The sequence below is a fragment of the Mixophyes fleayi genome, chromosome 12 (genome assembly GCF_038048845.1).
Source record: "Mixophyes fleayi isolate aMixFle1 chromosome 12, aMixFle1.hap1, whole genome shotgun sequence".
Taxonomy (NCBI): domain Eukaryota; kingdom Metazoa; phylum Chordata; class Amphibia; order Anura; family Limnodynastidae; genus Mixophyes; species Mixophyes fleayi.
Window position 1 is genome coordinate 14,145,102 of NC_134413.1, and position 20,124 is coordinate 14,165,225.

At 44.3% G+C, this 20,124-nt stretch overlaps 1 protein-coding gene across 2 annotated transcripts; it reads right to left on the reverse strand.

The window, feature by feature from the left end:
• Positions 1–82: 82 nt before the first annotated feature.
• Positions 83–19,595, reverse strand: GOLGA5 (golgin A5). Of its 2 annotated transcripts, XM_075192818.1 has the most exons (13): positions 19,440–19,594; positions 17,521–18,074; positions 13,456–13,677; positions 12,495–12,714; positions 12,172–12,295; positions 11,235–11,438; positions 9,642–9,812; positions 8,032–8,160; positions 7,600–7,698; positions 6,814–7,039; positions 5,448–5,553; positions 2,053–2,116; positions 83–855 (listed from the first exon to the last, which is right to left on the reverse strand). In XM_075192818.1, the coding sequence occupies exons 2-13, from the start codon at positions 18,032–18,034 to the stop codon at positions 775–777; spliced, it is 2,160 nt and encodes a 719-aa protein (XP_075048919.1). In that variant the 5' UTR covers positions 18,035–18,074; positions 19,440–19,594; the 3' UTR covers positions 83–774. The 2 variants fall into 2 exon arrangements, with proteins under 2 accessions (XP_075048919.1, XP_075048920.1); XM_075192819.1 differs by lacking the exons at positions 5,448–5,553; positions 6,814–7,039 and having other exon boundaries at positions 19,440–19,595.
• Between the last annotated feature and the right edge of the window lie 529 nt (positions 19,596–20,124).

Consider the following 20,124-nt stretch of genomic DNA (forward strand, 5'->3'; position numbering starts at 1 on the left):
AATCTTCAGCTCCCCCTAGTGGTAAATTGCACCCTTAATTTTTTGAGGCACCCAGTGACACAAAATAAAAACAAAAAAACAGTAAACCGTAATTGAAATTTTATTAATATTTAAATGTATTTACTAAAAGATTGCACTAGTCATCTGACAGCCCCACGTGTATGTTTAAACAGATTAAAGAAAAAAACAAAAAACTATTTACAATTAAAATTAAAATCTTACATGTGCAAAGGAGTTTGAACAGATAACAAGAACATCTTCATTTTGTCTTTTATTTTACATTGAGTGTCCCTGACTGCTGACAAAATATAGTATTTTCATTTAACATCCGGACGGGCGCGGCAGAATGGTTTAATCCCTTCAGCAGGAAGGTCCCGGGAGGGCTTGTGGCAGAAGAAGGGTTGCAGCATGAAATGGTAGTAACGCAGAGAGTAAAATCAGCTAAATAATTATCCAGGAAGCACAAATAAAACGCTGCAGGCTTCTTCCTGACCGAAAGAAAATCCCCAATATAACGTACCGTCGGACCCCCAAGGGTGCTCCCAATTTATAAAGACCCTCCACAATGATCCACGAGTTTCTTTACCAAGCGTTGTTCCAAAGAACTGTGATTCCAACTTTAGAGACGATTTAGAAGACTGTTTTACTATTTGCAAAGAAGAATCAGTTACCTAGATCACACAGGGAATATACAGCTCTATTGTTATTACACAGATAAGTTCTCGGCAGCTGATTAAATGCAGTTATCCCGTTATCAAATTAGATCTTCGGCTGTTATTTCCCGGAGGGATGGTCATGATGCATTTCTGGTGTATATGTAAGAAGAACGATCATTACCCACAGGTGTAGGAGCGCCTGGAAACAAAACAAATGTAAAAGATATATTTCCATTATGTATACCAGCAATTTAATTATATATACCAAGACACGACCTGTGTCATTGCCAGGCACTACCAGACCGAAGTTGCATCCTAAATTAGCATCAGCGCTGGACTATGAGGGTTAGACAAAGGGGTAGATTTATCACCCCGTTTAAAATGGAAAAGTAGAGGTGTTGCCCACAGCAACCAATCAGATTCTAGCTATCATTTATCTTGTACCTTCTAGAAAATGATAGCTACAATCTAATTGGTTACTATGGGCAACACCTCTACATTTCCTTTATAGAATGTTTGATAAATCTACCCCAGAAGTAAGCCACAAATCTACCTCCAAGTACTACAGGCAGTATAGTCCTGCAGCCAGGGATACACAGTAAATTTGTGCAGCAGGCTATGTCTAGTCAAGGGTAATTATTTAGAAATGAGCTATTGGGAGGGATGAGAAGCTGAAGAGAAGCAACAGGCAGTGCGTACCATGGTTATATGTCCATTATAACCAGATCTCCTACCTGTCCCTGCATCTTTGGTTTAGTAGCAAGACATATATATCTTAATATACAGCTTCAGAATGGTCTCCCCCTTTCTTGTGTTCCTTACAACTTCAACGTAGAAGAGGTAGAACTACTTAGCTTGCTATTTGCACATACCCCTTCTCATATCCTATCTTTTACAGAAGTGAAGCTGTCATATTAAGAAACAACAATTACTATTTGTTTATGTTGAAGGTACAAGATACGGATTGGTTATCCCATAACTATTGCTTAGTAATAACAAAGAAATATGCTACTATTTCGTCATTATACTTTGACCAGCAGGGGGCGCTGCTTTCCCTAATGAAATCTGCTGGGCAAGTGGCATGACCGACCACATGCACATTAATAACAGGCCAATAGCCATGTGTTTTACTGAAACTATATAGGAAGAGATGAAACATAAACCTTAATAATAATTAACATTTACCTTTGACACCTGAAAATGAAAGACAAATAACTACAAACCAATATACATGTTAAGAAGTTAAGATCAGTCTGTAATAATTCCAATTGATTTTCAATGCAGAAATGCAGTTTTGGAAGACAAAGAAGAGTTACGTGAATGACCCAACAGATGATATTTCTATACGATGGGGCTCTTATTGTATGACTTGGCGCAGATCATGCCCTATACTCACCATATAAATTATTATGAATACCCGAGCAATGGGATATCTTCTCAGGAATACACCTAGACGGATACTGGAAAACAAAATGCAAATTATTCTCTCACAAAACGGATTACATGAGAATTATAAAACAAACATGAGAATTAAAAACAGATATCGTAGAAGTGCGAAACTGTTCCTATCTATGGTAAGAAATTGGAGTTTGTATGTTCTCCCCGTGTTTGCGTGGATTTCCCCCGGGTGCTCTGGTTTCCTACCACACTCCAAAAAACATACTGGTAGGTTAATTGGCTGCTAACAAATTGACCTTAGTGTGTGTGTGTGTGTGTGTGTGTGTGTGTGTGTTACTGAATTTAGACTGTAAGCTCCAATGGGGCAGGGACTGATGTGAGTGAGTTCTCTGTACAGCGCTGCGGACTTAGTGGCGCTATATAAATAGCTGATGATGAAATATATCACCGTAGAGTTATATAGACATAGATTAAAAAATATTTTAACCACAAAAAACACAGTAAATTAAAAGTCAATATCACACGACAAAATAAAAATATATAAAACAACTCAAACTATGATCCGGACCTGTTAAACGAATAAATATCTTGTATATAAAAGTCTCCTATAGTCAGACGCGGGCTGGGAGAGGCGTGGCCGGGGGGCACACAGGCGGCCGCATCCCCTGTCATGTGATGCGGCCACCTGTGCGCTGACGCGGCCGCATCTGATGTCATCAGATGCGGCCGCGGGGGAAAGAATTGTATTTTGCACCCGGGGGGCGGCCGGTCGGCCTACCCCCCCGGCCCTAATAGCGGCCTGACCGATGCCCCCCTGCCCCCCAGGCCAGCCCGCCACTGCCTATAGTGCACATATAGGGAAAAATATATAAATTGTGTTCTCCAAAATCTAATATTTTATGCCTTGATCCTGGATTGTTGTGTATATAAAATCAAGGGACCATTCACCACTTTCCAAAACACGATCGCGTTAGATATAATACATATAGCAATGTCACAGTCTTGTGTGGATCATATTAATGTTAATTAACGCGACCAGTCATATAATGTTACAGACCATACATCATTCAGGTGTAGTACTGCAGACGGTATATGACTCCGCTGATAGAACTGCAGAACGAGTCTGTCTTCCCAAGTAAATATTTCTTGCACACAGCAGTGATCTTACCCCACGCGGGACTTTATGAAGAAGAAATTGGAATATAAAAGGTGGAATCCAAATAGTAATTATGGTCTCTCATTCTGTAACTGCATCCAGTAGGCACAATCCAATTCAAATCCTTTGATCACAATAAATAGTAATATACTGACGCATTTCTCCACTATTATTATGTGGTTTCTTCCCAGACACACACTGATAATGTTATAGTTAAAGGGACTGAATACTGAAACATTAGAGCTACAATAGACTATTCTTGTGTATTTTACACACACACACACACACATTACATATTAATTTACATACAACCTCTGTTTTCTGTACTATGTAATACAATCAGTCATATCACCCTTAGTCCCCGCTGTACACAGAGCACAGACACAGAGAAATATTCACAGCACTGAGGTCAGGTTGTAGAAGACTGGTTAGTGGTGATTTAGGTAGGGGTAGGGAAGTCGCTACAAAGGAGCGTCAATCATTCGACGCACCGCAAGGGCGAAGGTCTTCAGAAGTGACACCACCGGGACAGAAATCTGACGTCAAGCAGACATCCTGGGAGTAACATATTCTGAGCCAGATATGACTTCCAGTCACCTTGGAAGAGTCCTTGGTCATAAAGATCTTCCACATAGGGGAGGAGGATCCTCCCACTGCCAAAGGCCGGCTGCTAAGTGAACACCCTGAGCGCAGATTTGATGCCATAAAGGAGGGCTCAGAACTATAAGGGATCCTATGTCACGATAATGACCTTTAGAGGATGCCACTGCCTGATATTGACGCAACTAATCTGGGAGGCGCGGAGTCTAACGCACCCCCAGTATTCACCAGGGACACCCGCAAGGAGGTATATGGGCTTGGTTGTGTGAGGTGCGCAGGTCGCGGTTCTCCCAGTTAGTAATCAGGGCAGCGGGAGAGACAGGAATGGCCGTGCGGTCCGGGTCAAAAAGCCAAACGTTGGTGCAGTACAAAGGGGTGATCCAAAGGAGATGTCAGAGGCAAGCCGGGGGTCAAATACCAGGTATCCACAGAGCCAAATCACAGGGAAGAGAGTAGTCAGGAACGAAGCCAAGGAGTCAGGAACCGAAGAACAATAAACAGGAGAAAGCAGGGAACAGAACGCTGGAGCTGGTGAAACCAATACTCTGGCACCAGAGTCATGGAGGGAGGATCCAGATATACCTGTTGGTGGCCCCTGACTGGAGGTAGTGGGTGACCGCCAATAAACAGGGAAAAGAAGCGTCCCGTTGCCTAGCGGGTCTACTGCACATGCGCGTGCAATGGAGAACCCGGAAATCCGTCCCATTGCTAGGGCAAAGAGACAGGCGTCCGTCCCCGACACGTAGGAGCAGTGTGGGGACGGAGCCCGACATCCTACCGGTGAACCTCTGGACCCTCTTCAATATGGTCACATGGAGATATGCATCTTGAACACCATGAACTCCTCCCGACTGCTTTACTTGGATGTCTAAGTGGAAAGACAAAGATATTGAGGTCCTCGAGCTCTACAACTGGCCAAAAGGACCAGTCCTAGGACGGATAAGGTTCTGTGACATCACTGGTGCTGTATAGGAATCAACCAATCCACACTAAGCATTTCTGCAAAGCAAGTCTGGCAAGCTGTCACTCCCTCTGTTTGTTTAGTTAATACAAAAAACTACATCTAAACATTGCAGAGGTGTGACGTCTGTGGACTTATGTATAAAGCCTCCAGTTCATGTATATTATTCAGCTAGGTAATACACAGCCTTTGTTATATATCAGTGTGTCAGCTCTGCCACCATGACGAGCTCGGCTCCCCCCTGGCTGTTTGACATTTCGTCTAATCTGGTTATCTACAGTAATGCATTATCTTCTCCTCTGTTATCAGCTATAATCAGGCTCCACAGGATGTCTGTCAATAAGATAACGGACAGCACAAAACAATCCCCTGTAGACAAATCCTTCTCTTAGGTATCTTTATGTTTGATTAGCTCCTGAAACATTTAGAGATATCTGACAATATGATTAGTTGCTCTTTTATACAAATCTAATTGCATCTTGGTTTTGATGGTCCTTTAAAAAAAGAAACACAGGTGGAGAACTCACAATACAAATATAGTGCTTTAGGAAACGAGACAGAAGAACAGATGTCAATTATAAAAATCATATTATCCATTAAAATCAGGTAAGTGGAAGCACTTTACTCACATCATACACAGCAAAGGGAGAGTGAAAAATGGAGATCTGATATTTACCTGAATTGGTCGATTGTAGTCGCAGCTTTCCTGACCCTTCCGTACATGCCGGCGACATTGGTGTCTGCGTCGCTGAACAGAACCGGAACACTCCTCAGTCGCGCACCTAAGTAGCACGGGGGGGTGAGAGATTGTCCCAATCAGCTGTCAGTAAGGAGACCAGTCATGCAAAGTATTTTGTCACAGTTTCAAACCCTCCAACACTGTTTAAATAGGGACATTTACAATTATGGGAAATGGTCAACACTAACACAACTGACCCAGCAGAGGAGAGATGAAGTACTATGATCCTACAGGAGGAGATTCCTAGGATTCCTACAGGAGGAGATTCCTAGGATTTCTCAGAGCAAAGGTGGTAAATTTGGTAAAAACAAAACATCTCACACACAGTTTGCGGGTGAAAATACATCTAATAAACGCTTAGGGTTGGGCTAATGGACTTTTATAGCCCTGGTCCTCCACAACCACTGGACTTTGAATGCGTTTTAAAGTTGTATCACGAATGTTGCTCTATATTATACAGTATGCCAATGTTGTGATATATATGTCTACGGTTATTATTAACTCCGTTATATACCTGCCAATATGTATTTAATACCTAGTATAAGTCACATGTTGTAGTAAAGGACTGGAGGACCAGATGAAGAGCACAGATCTGAAGGTAAATCATGTCAGTATGTAGGAATCGTCAGACTGATCAGACTTTCAGTTGTAGGTACAATCTTTTGAGATAACTCGGTTGGTCAGAAAATTCCTCAGTGTGTACCTAGCCTAACATATGCAGATACTATCAGCCTTGTCATGGTTAGCCAACAATGGCATTGTATACTAGTACCCTGGATAAGACTCTTATGCACCTTCTCCACAGGGAGCCAACAGTCCCCCAACCACCTGTTGAGAGGTAGGCTGGGTACACACTACAGGTTTTTCACCCGATTATCGTGCCAATCATACTATAAAAGACCATTAGGTCCGATACCGCATTAGTGTGTATGCTCCAACGATTGTGGTTCAAAAGCACATTATATTGTTTGATTTGATTTTATAAATAGACTAAAAATCACTATAAAACAATGTTGTTCCAATTGTGTTTTTCAGTCGTTGGAAAAATTGTTAACGATATCGTATCAAGAGAAATTCAACACATTCTAGAATCCTGCGCAGCGGGGGGCAGTACACATTCTAGAATCAGGCGCAGCGGGAGGGGGGGGGGGTGCAGTACACATTCTAGAATCCTGCGCAGCGGGGGGCAGTACACATTCTAGAATATTGTGCATGGTGGCAGTACATATTTCGCTATCATGTGCAGTGTGGCTATATACTGGGTGGTTGGTTTGAGGCCAGTTTAAGTTGCTCTTATACTTACCCTCCACATTGTCCACAGCCGACATATTGATGGCAGAGACGCTCCCGCTGGCCCCTTGCGTGCTCTTCAGCTGATGTTCCAGCCTCTCCAGCTGGTAGACCAGAGAGTTCTTCTCGGTGCTCAGACTCTCCAGCATGGTCTGTTTCTGAATCAGTGTCTCGGTCAGCTGATGCAGCCGGTTCTCCAGCTCAGTCTGGCTGCTGCTGCTCAGTGCTTTGTTGGTGAGCTGGGTGAAGAAACACAATACCCAGGGAAATATCAGTGGCATCCAATCAAATGACATAGACACATCCTCCAGGCAGCTGTACAATGGTAACGGCCGAGATTCCAAGGGATGGACTTGTGTAGTGGGGCTGACCGTCTAAATAAACACACGGGGATGGACAGTCCCTTTATTCTGTTGTATCTGGTTGAGCAATGAAACTGAAAAATACACCACATTTATTTTCAAATAAACTCTGCAAATGTCACATCAGAGCTGAAAATGCACAAAACGCTCTCTCATTAAGGAGCAACGTTTTCCAGCTATAGTGTTTCTTCTCTCTGCTCAGGATTAAAACAGAACCAACCAATTTAGTTTTACAGTTGCCCATTTTTTTAAGAACATAAACAAAACTGGATAAGATGTGAACTAAATGATATGATGTAAATAACTGATGAGGATGACGACATGAAGATGGGGAAATACCCAGCAAGGGACAAAGTGGAAGGCTCTTCGCTGTTCACACTGAGCTGGGTAAGATCACATTACGTCCTCTGTGTGACCGGGTTACTCTGCGCAGTTACCTGATTCCTGAGTTTTTGGATCTCATCCTCTCGGTCTCTGATCCTTCCTTGCAGAGTAGTCTTTGTCTTGTATAGATCCTCTTGAGCATATTGCAATTCCTAAAAACAAACAAACACATAGAGCAAACCACAGAAACAGGAAGAATCCTCAGCAGTTTATAGAAGGTTACAGACTGCCACCGATTTACTGATGATAGATTTACACCTATTCATTATTTTATTAGACTGTTTTTGAATCAAAATGTAACATATTTACAATCAGAAAACCTCTCCTATCAGGGAGTTATAGACATCCCATTGCTGGACTCCTACTGTCAGACACAGAATAACTACAATAGGCGCATGGCGAAACATTTCTAGTAAGTGAACAGGCTGCATTAATAGTACTGTGTGCTCATTTCTCCCTGCAGGGGGTACAAGTTGGGCCTCTACCTGTTTCTGGCGCTCCAACTCTGCCTCTAGCTCCTGCTTAGCTCTCCTCTGCTCCGCTATCTGCTCTTGAAGATCCTGGAGCTGCTCCCTGGATGACTCTGCCTCGTTCACCTGCTGAGTCTCCAGATCCTGAAAGAGAACAAGATATGCAGGATAACGTATACTGTGGCAGCAGACTAACCGTCAGCTAAGGGGAAGTACTGCAGCCTCAAACAATACAGATCTCACCATAGTCTGACAGTGGAGCCGACTCATTCTACATGCTATAGACCAACAAAATAATCATGTTTCATCTCAAAATATAAACACACAATAGTTTTGTAAAGCCTTCCCATCAACAGTGAACACAGTTATTTTGTGGGACCACTATTCATGAGAATGTCACTAATCAGCTCACTAGGAATCAATGATTTCATCTAGTTCCTTGTGCATTGATAGGCTGCGTTCTCAGTGATGTCACTGGTTCCTAGTGAATGGATAGGCTGCATTCTCAGTGAAGTCACTGGCTCCTAGTAAATGGATAGGCTGCATTCTCAGTGATGTCACTGGTTCCTAGTGAATGGATAGGCTGCAGTCTCAGTGATGTCACTGGATCCTAGTGAATGGATAGGCTGCATTCTCAGTGATGTCACTGGCTCCTAGTAAATGGATAGGCTGCATTCTCAGTGATGTCACTGGTTCCTAGTGAATGGATAGGCTGCAGTCTCAGTGATGTCACTGGATCCTAGTGAATGGATAGGCTGCATTCTCAGTGATGTCACAGGTTCTTAGCAAATGGACAGGCTGCAATCTCAGTGATGTCACAGGTTCTTAGCGAATGGACAGGCACTAGTTATATGAATATTGGTGCAGCACACAAACGGACAGCCTACACTTCATGCCTCAGTCACGTCAGTGATTTACAATGTGTTAATAGACTGCATCCTAACGAACATTAGCTCAATACACATAACGGCTGCCTCCAAGTGTGTGCGTCGCTAACAGTTACACATTAAATGATTATTCCACTAAACTCCCCAAATCTCCTTATCCTCACTGAAATCTGGTGGTCCTACCCCCTTACTCTGCTGTCCCTCCCTATTCCTGCTCATCAAGCAGCCTCTGGCTCCCAACATTCAATGTCTGAGTGCCAATAGTTATGCGCTGGGACTGTGAAAAGGTGACTGCATGGGCAGCCTGAAGTCCCAGATCAATAAGTACTGGTGCTGGGGTTTGGAACCTCAGTGGGGAGAACCTGTATGATGTCTCAGCAAGAGTGGGACCGACAGAGGCTTTGCTGGGGGCTACTCCGAATAAGGCTCCTCAACAATGCACACTAAGGGTGGGATCCTTAAAATTCAAGTTGGTGGCTTTAAAGGAGGTGGAGAATTAGTTTTAAAACAAATGCTCAAAAGTGGAATTCTCCTTTAAAACATCATAATGACATATCTAGATGAAAGTGTTATCAGAGGCCAGGTTTCCTTTTAACCTAATGTACCACTGCAATAATGTCGTCTGTTAATTGCATGCTGGAGCCATCAGAAATGGTGAATAGCTAAAGGCCTAAGTATTTCTGGAAGAAGTAACAGTTATAACACACAGGTGCTTATTGCACAGAGAGCAGACCCCACCTGTAGCTCCACTCTCAGCTGCTGTATCTGAGCCATAAGCTTCTGGATCTCCTCTCTCTGCAGGTCCCGCTCGTGTCTCATCTCCTCCAGCTCCAAGCCGCTGGCCGTGTGACTGTCCAGGCCCTCAATGCCCGATCCCTCCTTCAGGCTGCTGATCAGTTTCTCTTTGGACTTGGGAGAAATGCAGAAACGTCACATCAGGGTTAAACAGTAAATGTAGAGCAGGCAGCGTTCAACTGTCCTCTAGGCCATCATAATTTATTTATATAGCGCCACTGATTCCGCAGCACTGTACAGAGAACTCACTCACATCAGTCCCTGCCCCATTGGAGCTTACAGTCTAAATTCCCTAACATACACACAGACAGACAGAGAGACTAGGGTCAATTTTAATAGCAGCCAATTAACCTACCAGTATGTTTTTGGAGTGTGGGAGGAAACCAGAGCACCCGGAGGAAACTCATGCAAACAAGGGGAGAACATACAAACTCCACACAGATAAGGCCATGGTCGGGAATCGAACTCATGACCTGCTGTAAGGCAGAAGTGCTAACCACTAGGCCACTATGTTTTCACAAAGTTATTTACTTTTCGCGCTTATTTTCCTTTATTCCTTATACAGCATCATGAACGGATTAATTTATATTGATTCTGCATAACTGCCGATGCTTACAATATTTGCACATTGATATAATAAATATTTGGACAGCTGATATATACACAACTCTATAGGTAGATGTTATCATATTTGCACAGTACAGTCAATTCTTGATTTGTTATAGAATATATATCCGTTCACGTTCTTAGGAGTAATCTAACAAGGGCACATTATTTCTATCATATAAATATTTTTATTATTACTTTTATAGTACATTCAATTTTATTTTTTTTGTAAATTGTTTTGACATTGACTGGAGGTTTTATTTTTCGTTTATGTTCTGCTGAAATCGTGTGTCCAAGGCAAACCAATTGTTGAGACCTAAAATTTGCTTTATATCTTTTCTATTCGTTCATCATGTTGAAATGTTGATTTATTAAACAAAATATACTGAACCCCATATTTGGTCACTTAGTTTAATTCATAGGTATGTTTCCGCTTATTGGAGATGCAAATTACTTTATGATACTTTATGCATAGACAGAGATATGTTCTCTGAAGAAAAAAAACCAAAAAAAACAAAACAGTGTTCAAATGGACATAAGGCAGGGACCGCAAACAATAAAACAGAGAGCATTTTGCCTCTATCCCCATACAGCAAAGGCTCTGAAGTACCAGAATAAGGAAAACACTCCAAAAATAAGTAAACAATTTATAAATGTATACCCTGCCCCAAAAGTTATTTATGTAGATATACAGTGAGAATTTGGAACCTGTATTTTGCAGGTATCAACGATACCATTTGTCTGCACCTTAACTATTGTCAGAGTTGGTGATAGGACTCAAAAAGTTGGAACTTGTAACAACTCTCTCCATTTGTTTCCTACCCATTAAATTCCAAGAAATACATATCCGAGCCTTGGAGAGCAGATAATGTGAGGCTGGATAAATAGCGTTGTGCAGAGTTTGTCCAGCAGAGGGCGCCCCTCTCTCACCTGCAGGATGCGAGTTGCTTTCTGTTTATAATCCATCATTTCCTGTTTCACAGACTCTGCGGTGCCTCTAGCTGCCTTCAGCTGCTGCTGCAGATCATCGCTCCTCCGCTTCTCCTCCATCTGCTTCTTTTCTGCGGTGACCACCGACTCCGCCAGGGTCTGTCGCTCTGCTTCCACCTTACTGAGACGTGCTGCAAGTTCATTCTGAGGACAGAGTATTAGAATAATTTACTGTAATATTTATTACAGGGGAAAACTCCCCGAGTGGTATTCCATTTCCCCACTAAATTCCACTTCATGTTTAGCGACATAAGTTTCTTATAGAGAATCTCATTTCTTTTCAAGTGTGCACTGACCAACACCTATGGGAGCCAGACTGTTCGGCAAATAGTTATATAATTTAAACCAGCGAAGGGCTACCAGATGCAATGCAGGGGGCGGATTGGTGGCCATCTGACCTTTAAAAGGGCCATTACCATTGATCTCACTAATACAATACATTTAATAAGAAACAGAGACACCTATCTGCAATAACATCAGCAGGCATGTTACAAGCTTTAACAGACCAATATCACAATAAACCAAGGAACTGGGGGCCACAGATGAAAGCACGGAGGGCCACATACACCTCATTGCTCTAGATGTGGTCAGGAGTTTAAGTGCAGTTTAACGTGTCAATCAATCTATTCTTCAAATTGCAGCAGTCTTAGATTTAAGGGTCCTTTAGAGGGCTCTCTAATTATGCCACCTTGTAGCAAATGGGCAGGGGGAGCGCATTCTGGTTACCAGAAGCCTTTATGCTTAAACAAATAGAGGGTGGCTGCCTTTTAGTTCAAATTAACTGGAAAGCATTAAGAGCTATAACGGCCGTACACCGAACCTGCCAGACTAAGGTCCTAGACGCAACAAGACGACACAAGAAGCTATTGGCTGGTACCTGCATCTGCTTGTAACTGTCCTGTTCCCTTTGTAAAGCAGCCTCTGCCTCCCGGAGCCTCTCCTCCATGGTCTGCAAGGCCTGGCTATGGAGACTGCTTCCTTCACTGTGGTCCTGCAGAATCCTGAGGATCACAATACGTCAGCAACAATCACATTGTATCACCAAAAGGCTATCCCGAGTCAGCATGTGAGCTGGACATGGGCCACAAACATCATCAGCTAACCAGACAAAGGGCTAATGTGGAAGGCAATTCTCCGACAACAGGTCTGTTCAGAGCACCTATAACATTGCTTCTGTACCCCAATAACAGTAACACACACCTCGATTTCTCACTTTGTAGCTTCTCAAGGGTGGTCGTGCGACTGCTCAGCAACTGGTCGGCTTCCTGCAGCCGGACCTTGAGCACGGCCAGCTGGGAGTCCTTTGCTGCTGCCGCCTCCGTCAAATCGTCCACCTGAGCTCGCAGCTCTCTCACCGTCCTGTCGCTTTTGGAGTTGTCCCCGTTCCACTTCACTATCCGTGTCTGTGCTTCATTCAGCTCTGCAATGACAAACAGTATGGTCATTATCCCGTTGTTTAGCCCAGGCCTCTATTACTGCAGGGATCAAGGTATGGAGTCTTGGACACTATGTATAACTCAATGGGGGGAAACCTTGACTTCACTACGGAACAGAGGGAAATCCTGCGATATCACATTAGTAAAGTCATCAGGGATTTCCCAAGCTGTTTCAAGCGAGTCTATCGAAGCTCTCTCCTGCCTGTCAGCACCGATAGGTGCAGTGCAACCTGCTGTCACTTCCAGGTTTCACTGAATCAATCAATCAATGCTGACAATAAAGGAGGCCTGACACAGTTTAACTGGTAAAAAAAATAAAAAAAAAATAAAATAAAAAGGACTTAAAAAGTAGAACAATTAAAACTACTTCTAAGCCCTATGACTGTCAAATCTTTGATAACCTGCATTTAGTTGGTAACCCTATACGCAGGAGAACTATATAATTTAGGGGGAAATTTCTAGGATTGGGGGAACTTTGAGAATCACCCCATAATTTTTTTTTGCTACTTTTGCCCGTTTCTCAGTGTATAATGCACTGAAAATAAAAATATACTTCACTACACTATTAAAAGGAAGCATTATCTTTCTAAAAAAACAAAACAATGTGACATTTACTAGAGCACACTTAACTGTTCTCAGTTCAACCAACTCACAGCAAAATACCTCTTGGTCATGAAGAGGTTACAATATTTAGCCACGCCGTTGGATCTAGGGTTTGGCGTTACCTTCCTGCGACTCCTTGGACCTCTGGATTAAAGCCGCCATTTCCTGGTTAAGAGACTGGACCTCGCTTCTCAGCAGCTGGTTCTCCAAGCGGAGGTTGGACAGTTCATGGGACTTCTGATCCCCATTAGTATGGCCGGGACTGGAGACCGTTTCTGGTACTTTAATCTCCGGAGGTTTCTCTTCCTGAGCCATCGGTACAGACTGGGAATCGCTGAGATCTCCTGCAAGGACCAACAACATGGGAGCATGGATATAGTACTAACAGAAATATAGAAGAACTAATTTTATCCATTGCGATAAGTTTTCCTAATAGTAATTTCTTTTTCTGTCTGTATCACTAAATCACCGAAGGGGAAATATACAATCATGGGAAAAAGAAAGTAACACAAAACCAACAATCATTCAGTCCTCACCAAGTCCTAAAACTTGATGAATCACAAATGGCTAAAATGACCCATAAAGAGATTTTACTTTGCTATAATCTTTTAAAAAACAAAACGTAGAGGCCACGGTTGAAGCCGTCAGTACACCCTTCTTCCTTCCAGATCAGTAAAGAAAGTCATTTAATCCAGATGCTGCCAAGTGATCATCAGGAAATGCTGCCACCTCTGTATAGAGATAGAACCTCTGGCAGTTCGGTCTGAGGCATTAGGTTTGTGTTATCACCGTGCCAAGGAAAAAGACATTTAAAACGATCTCAAAGAAGCAATTGTTGCTGCTCACGAGTTTGGAAAAGGTTTTAGGCCATATCCAAATATTTAGAAGCCCATTATTCTATGGTGAGAAAGAGCATTTGCAAATAGGGTAAGCTAAGGTCAGTTGCCAATTTTGCTATGAGTTGGTATAAGGTGGTAAGGCTAGCGGCATACACACATAAACCTCACTTAGAATTGGACGCATGTTTATAGTTGCAGCATAAATATAACCATTTCCATTCAGCACATCTGTAGCCATCTAGTTAAATGACTTATTTGTCATTTCCATTTGGACTACTGCAGATAATACGGTTGCCATGGGATTTATAAACTTTAAACAACTGATGTAGGGATGTTTATATTTCATTATATTTTATAAGGCAAATACGACTTTCACAGTTATTAACGCTGTTATCTCTGCGTATGTGACACTTCATTCCATCTCTATTTGATTACATGGGGGCTGACGGGACGACCGATGCAGAAATACAGATGTGTTTTGAGTGGGAAATATCTTGAGATATGTGAGACACAACATAGATATAAACACTTCTTCCTGCAACAGAATATTTCCATGTAAATGTTCGAGGCGCAAACTTTGTCCAAGTCTAAATGAAGCCCACAGTAGCTCGTGTGATTGAGGAGTTCCTGGCTAACTAGTGAGCCTCATTTATCATGCGTCGATTTATAAGAATCGGGGGAAGATTCTTTCAAAGAAGAGAAAGCAGAAAGTGGAGGTATATGTCCTATATGGAGGTAGGTGATTGCATTTCATGGAAAATATAGAATTTATCTACAATTTCCATTTTAAAGGCAATTTAATGCCACTTCCATCATAATAGCCATCTCCTTCACTTTTACTACACCCCAGACTTCGGCCCTTATATCCTTCACCCACTGATATCTTAATACCATGATTACACTTCTGTCTCTCCGTCCTTCCTGGCTTGTTTCTGCTGTCTAACAATCTCCTGTGTGGGGACTTGTAATACTCTGTGTTCTGAACACGAACAATAAAAACCAGAAAGAAAAATAGGTGGTTGTAACCGGATGAGATTCTTTCTCACCGTCAGCGACCGACTGTTACTGACCCCTCCTACTGATGTCACCTCGCCACCAGACACTCGCTGACTGCGAATGCCAACTGCGCAATGGTTGTAGGAGAATCTCGCTGCCACCACTTGGCTCTCACAGCACCAAGAACCATTTACTTCTGGGTAGCTGGTATAGCTGCCACAGCGCCTCTTCTGGGTTGGCTGGTACCTCCTGACCGCTTACTATAGATAACAACTACTGGGTCGTGGGCAGAGCATTGACACAGACGCTGGGTTCAGGACAGGACAGCCGGGGAACGGATTAGAGTGTAAACTCTTATCTGTTGGTCACAGGATACAGCTGGCAATAGGCGTCAATCAGTGATGTTTATTGCTCAAGGGTCCTGACAAGGACCTTTACACACTAGTAAGAGGTACTGTTTCTGACACACATTTTGGCTGGGGGTAACCCAGCCCCCCGATCCTAGCTGGCACCACAAAGTCTGTGATATTACATCCGATGTTATACATCAGGATGTAACATTCTCTAAACTTGGATTTAAGCAATTTAAACTTAATAGAATTTACATCAATCTGTGATTTCCCAACTTACTTGCTGTTACATTATTCAGAGGTTTCCTATCTCTTTAAAACACAGGATGAAAGCCTACTGATCTCCTCCTGGGCTACAAGATGTGTTAGACACTGACAGATGAAAAGGCCTAATTAGCATGGGACTTCCCTACTTCAGAAGGTGCAAAAACAAATTTACTCCAATATACTCTTACTGCTTCAGAAATCAATACATTTTCAATAATATACATCGGTACACAGCGCCACTAATTGAAATACATTTATACAATAAGTTATTTATAAGTGAAACAGCCACAGTGGTACTAAAAAAAAAATGTTTTTATTACCAAACTCAAGCAAGGTGGCAACGGGAAATATCTTTGGCAGATATGGAGTGGAAATGGTCTGGTATTCTGTGCTTGTGAAAGATGCCAGCTGTTTTTTTCAGGGCACCAAGCCTAGATACATGCATCTTTCTGTTGACTGGTTTCAGCACACTGCTCCTTTCATGTAAACCCTGGAATGTTTGTCAAACAGCTGTGTGAAACAGCATGTATCCCGCTACAAAGCCTTGCCAAAGAACACAACCAGGCAGAATATAAACATGGTTTCGGAGGGAATGCCTGCCCTCCTTACACAACCTAGTGTTGCAAAAACCCCAATAACACACATTGCAAATCTCATACAATAATGACACTGATTAGTGCCATCCTGTGATCACAGCATGTCTGACGACCAGTGTATTTGATGGGGGCAGCACGGGTATCATTCCTGCCTCACAGAGCTGGGGTTTCCGACCAGGGCCCTATCTGTGCGGGGCTTGTATGTTAAACCTGGGTTTCCTCTCACAGGAATACACAGGTAGCTTAACAGAGTTCTGGCAAAATGTACTCTAACCTGTGTGTGCGTTAGGCCATTTGGATTGCAGGCTCTGATGTGAATGTTTACGTATTACCCGTACAGAGCTGCAGAATAGGATTTGCGCTATTGAAATAAACCTTAAAAATTGTGATAGCACCATCATAATTACATGGTTGGGACAGCTTCAAAATACCCGATTATCCCTGGCACCTGGGAATGTAATTAGGCAAAAGATATATAGAAACATTCTAAACTAACTTCCTCTACCCCACACCCATTGCCCAGATAGGAAAGGAATCAGTACTTATTTCATTAGATGGTGCTGCATCTATGCAGGCAAGTGATAGACATTTTCCTGAAATATTTAACATGCAACAATGCACCATTTACAGTCTTAAAACAGTGCATATGTACATTATTCTGCTCCACCATTGTTAACAAGGCAACAGGCAATGTGATGCAATCTACAGGAAACAACCACATCTTAAAAGTAATTTCCACCTTACAATCACCACCTCTGGGCTCCCAGGTGTTTGTCCAATGCTGAATGGTGCTGCTACTAACAGTTACTGGGGACCTCTGCTGGACAGGGTCTGTAATCATCTGTCAATAGAGAGAGAAGCCACCAAGGGCTAGAAATTAAAGCCGGAACCTAATTTGATTCCAATCAAGACCCAGCAGTCAAGTCAAGCTCTGCATTGGCCCCCTCTCTCCTATGGCACTCAGAAATTATTACAAAGTCTGGTCAACAGACACCAACAGTAACTGTGCAAAGTCAACTTTTTTGAGCAATTTCAGACCAACATTATAAAAAGATTCATGTTGCCTGCAAATAGGTGTATGTGCTAGATTTTATTTACTGTATGTGCAAGATGAACTGTGCAATTTGTTGTTTTTTTACCTTGGATCTTAGGGGACATGTTTTCAGTTGTCTTGACACTTTGTGAGCTGGATCGCCGAGAGTGACTGACGGTGGCCGTCTCTCTATTAGTATCTTTTTTAGGTTCCAAAACCCCATTGTGCACCTTGTCTGAGCTATTGAGAAAATCAAACAGCAGCTCATCGTCCGGCTCCGACTTCTTGCGTCTAACAAACTGGTTGGGTGTCTTGTGCGATGAGCTGTTTCCAGAAGTGCTATGAGATATCTCTGTATTCGTCCTCTTGCCAGTTTTCACATTGGCGGTGCCCGCTAACAGAGTGGCCTTTTGGTGTTTTATATTGTCCGCTGCGGACGAGATGAAGCTGGGCTTTGTGTAGCTCTGCAAATTCTCTTTCTGCTTCTCCGAGTAACTGTCAGAGGTGCTACCCAAGAGGATTTCATCTTCTTTACTCTTACTCAAAGCAGTTGCTGCTCCTTGATCCACTAGATTCAAGAGGTCCTCTGCCCTACCGGCCAGATCGACAAACCAAGACATCGTGAGAGAGTGTCAGGCTTCACAGATGAACAACCATGACCTGTCACAAAACATACAGATATTTATTACATGCCTTGTACTTATATAGGATGATATGTACACCTGGTGATTATAAGTATAATGTATGGCACTATGAAACTCTGTGGCACCACAAGTCTATGAGAAGCCCATAAGGACTACTTATGTCATGATATTACAAGTAATATCAACACTACTGGGAAAGCACTGAGGTTGGCAGCTAGGGGCTGGGGGTGCACACCACACAGGGTCACTATGGAGGGGGGGGGTGCACACCACACAGGGTCACTATGGAGGGGGGGGGGGGTGCACACCACACAGGGTCACTATGGGGGGGGGGGGGTGCACACCACACAGGGTCACTATGGGGGGGGGGTGCACACCACACAGGGTCACTATGGGGGGGGGGGGGTGCACACCACACAGGGTCACTAGGAGGGGGGGGGGGGTGCACACCACACAGGGTCCCTATGGGGGGGGGGGGGGTGCACACCACACAGGGTCCCTATGGGGGGGGGGGGGTGCACACCACACAGGGTCCCTATGGGGGGGGGTGCACACCACACAGGGTCCCTATGGGGGGGGGAGGGGGTGCACACCACACAGGGTCCCTATGGGGGGGGGAGGGGGTGCACACCACACAGGGTCACTATGGGGGGGGGTGCACACCACACAGGGTCACTATGTGGGGGGGTGCACACCACAGAGGGTCACTATGGGGGGGGGTGCACACCACACAGGGTCACTATGGGGGGGGGTGCACACCACACAGGGTCACTATGGGGGGGGGTGCACACCACACAGGGTCACTATGGGGGGGGTGCACACCACACAGGGTCACTATGGGGGGGGTGCACACCACACAGGGTCACTATGGAGGGGGGTGCACACCACACAGGGTCACTATGGGGGGGGGGGGTGCACACCACACAGGGTCACTATGGAGGGGGGTGCACACCACACAGGGTCACTATGGAGGGGGGGGGGGGTGCACACACCACACAGGGTCACTATGGGAGGGGTGCACCCCACACAGGGTCACTATGGGGGGGGTGCACACCACACATGGTCACTATGGGGGGGGGGGGGGGGGTGCACACCACACATGGTCACTATGGGGGGGGTGCACACCACACATGGTCACTATGGGGGGGGGGGTTGCACAACACACAGGGTCACTATAGGGGGGGGGGGGGGTTGCTCAACACACAGGGTCACTATGGGGGGGGTGCACAACACACAGGGTCACTATGGGGGGGGGGGGGGTGCACAACACACTGGGTCACTATGGTGGTGCGCAGTCACTAGGAGGCTCAGGTAGGTACTCAGTGGTTGGGGTGATGGAGGTGGGCTCCAGGATGATGGAGGTGGGGACCCGAGCTCCTACCTGCCCTGTGCAGATGGCTGGGGTGACAGGCGGAGAGCAGCGGTTCTCTCACAGCCTCTGCACCGCTGTCAGGTCCATCCCCCACCGGAGACGTGGACCCGGAACTGCTGACACACGACAAGTCCCCAAACAGAGGTGTCCTCGGCGCTGCCTGTCTGGGGCCTCGCACCACAGAGAACAGACAGGGAGAGAGCGCCGCTGCCTGTCCGCCTACTGAGATCATAGAGTCTGGACTTTACCATAAAGACGGAGAGAGATAGAGCGACGCCGCCTGTCAATCTTCAGGCAGTGATAAGTGTAACCATAGAGACGAGGTGTTGTGGAAATAGAAGCTGGAAGATTGTCAGTCAGACTGTGCTGGAGTTCATAACAGTGGAGGAATCTTAAAAGCTCCTTTCATCCCTTGTATTCCCCCCAGTTTTGCATTCCCATTTATTTCTGTTCCCTGTTATAGACCTTTAAAAAATGTCAATAATGTAACAACTAAACACATTTTACACTATATTAAACATACTTGCCAACTTTTGCTTGTTGGCTTCAGAGAGATCCCGGGGTAGGTGGGCGTGCGGGGCGGGGCTTGAAGAATTGCATCATTTTGGCCCCACCCTAAACGATTGCCACAATTTAGGCCAATTACAACAGGGGGCGAGGCTAAGATGATGCAATATTTGCGTCATTAAACCCC

What these genes read in the sequence shown, in the direction of transcription:
- GOLGA5 (XM_075192818.1), bottom strand. Translation starts at nt 18,034, where the DNA reads ATGTCTTGGTTTGTCGATCTGGCCGGTAGGGCAGAGGACCTCTTGAAT. An exon ending in AGCTGAGAGTGGAGCTACAG is followed by an intron (nt 8,161 to 9,641) that starts GTGGGGTCTGCT and finishes GTTCTCTTTCAG; the next exon opens with GATCTGGAGACTCAGCAGGT. An exon ending in TCCAAAAACTCAGGAATCAG is followed by an intron (nt 7,040 to 7,599) that starts GTAACTGCGCAG and finishes TTCTTCACCCAG; the next exon opens with CTCACCAACAAAGCACTGAG.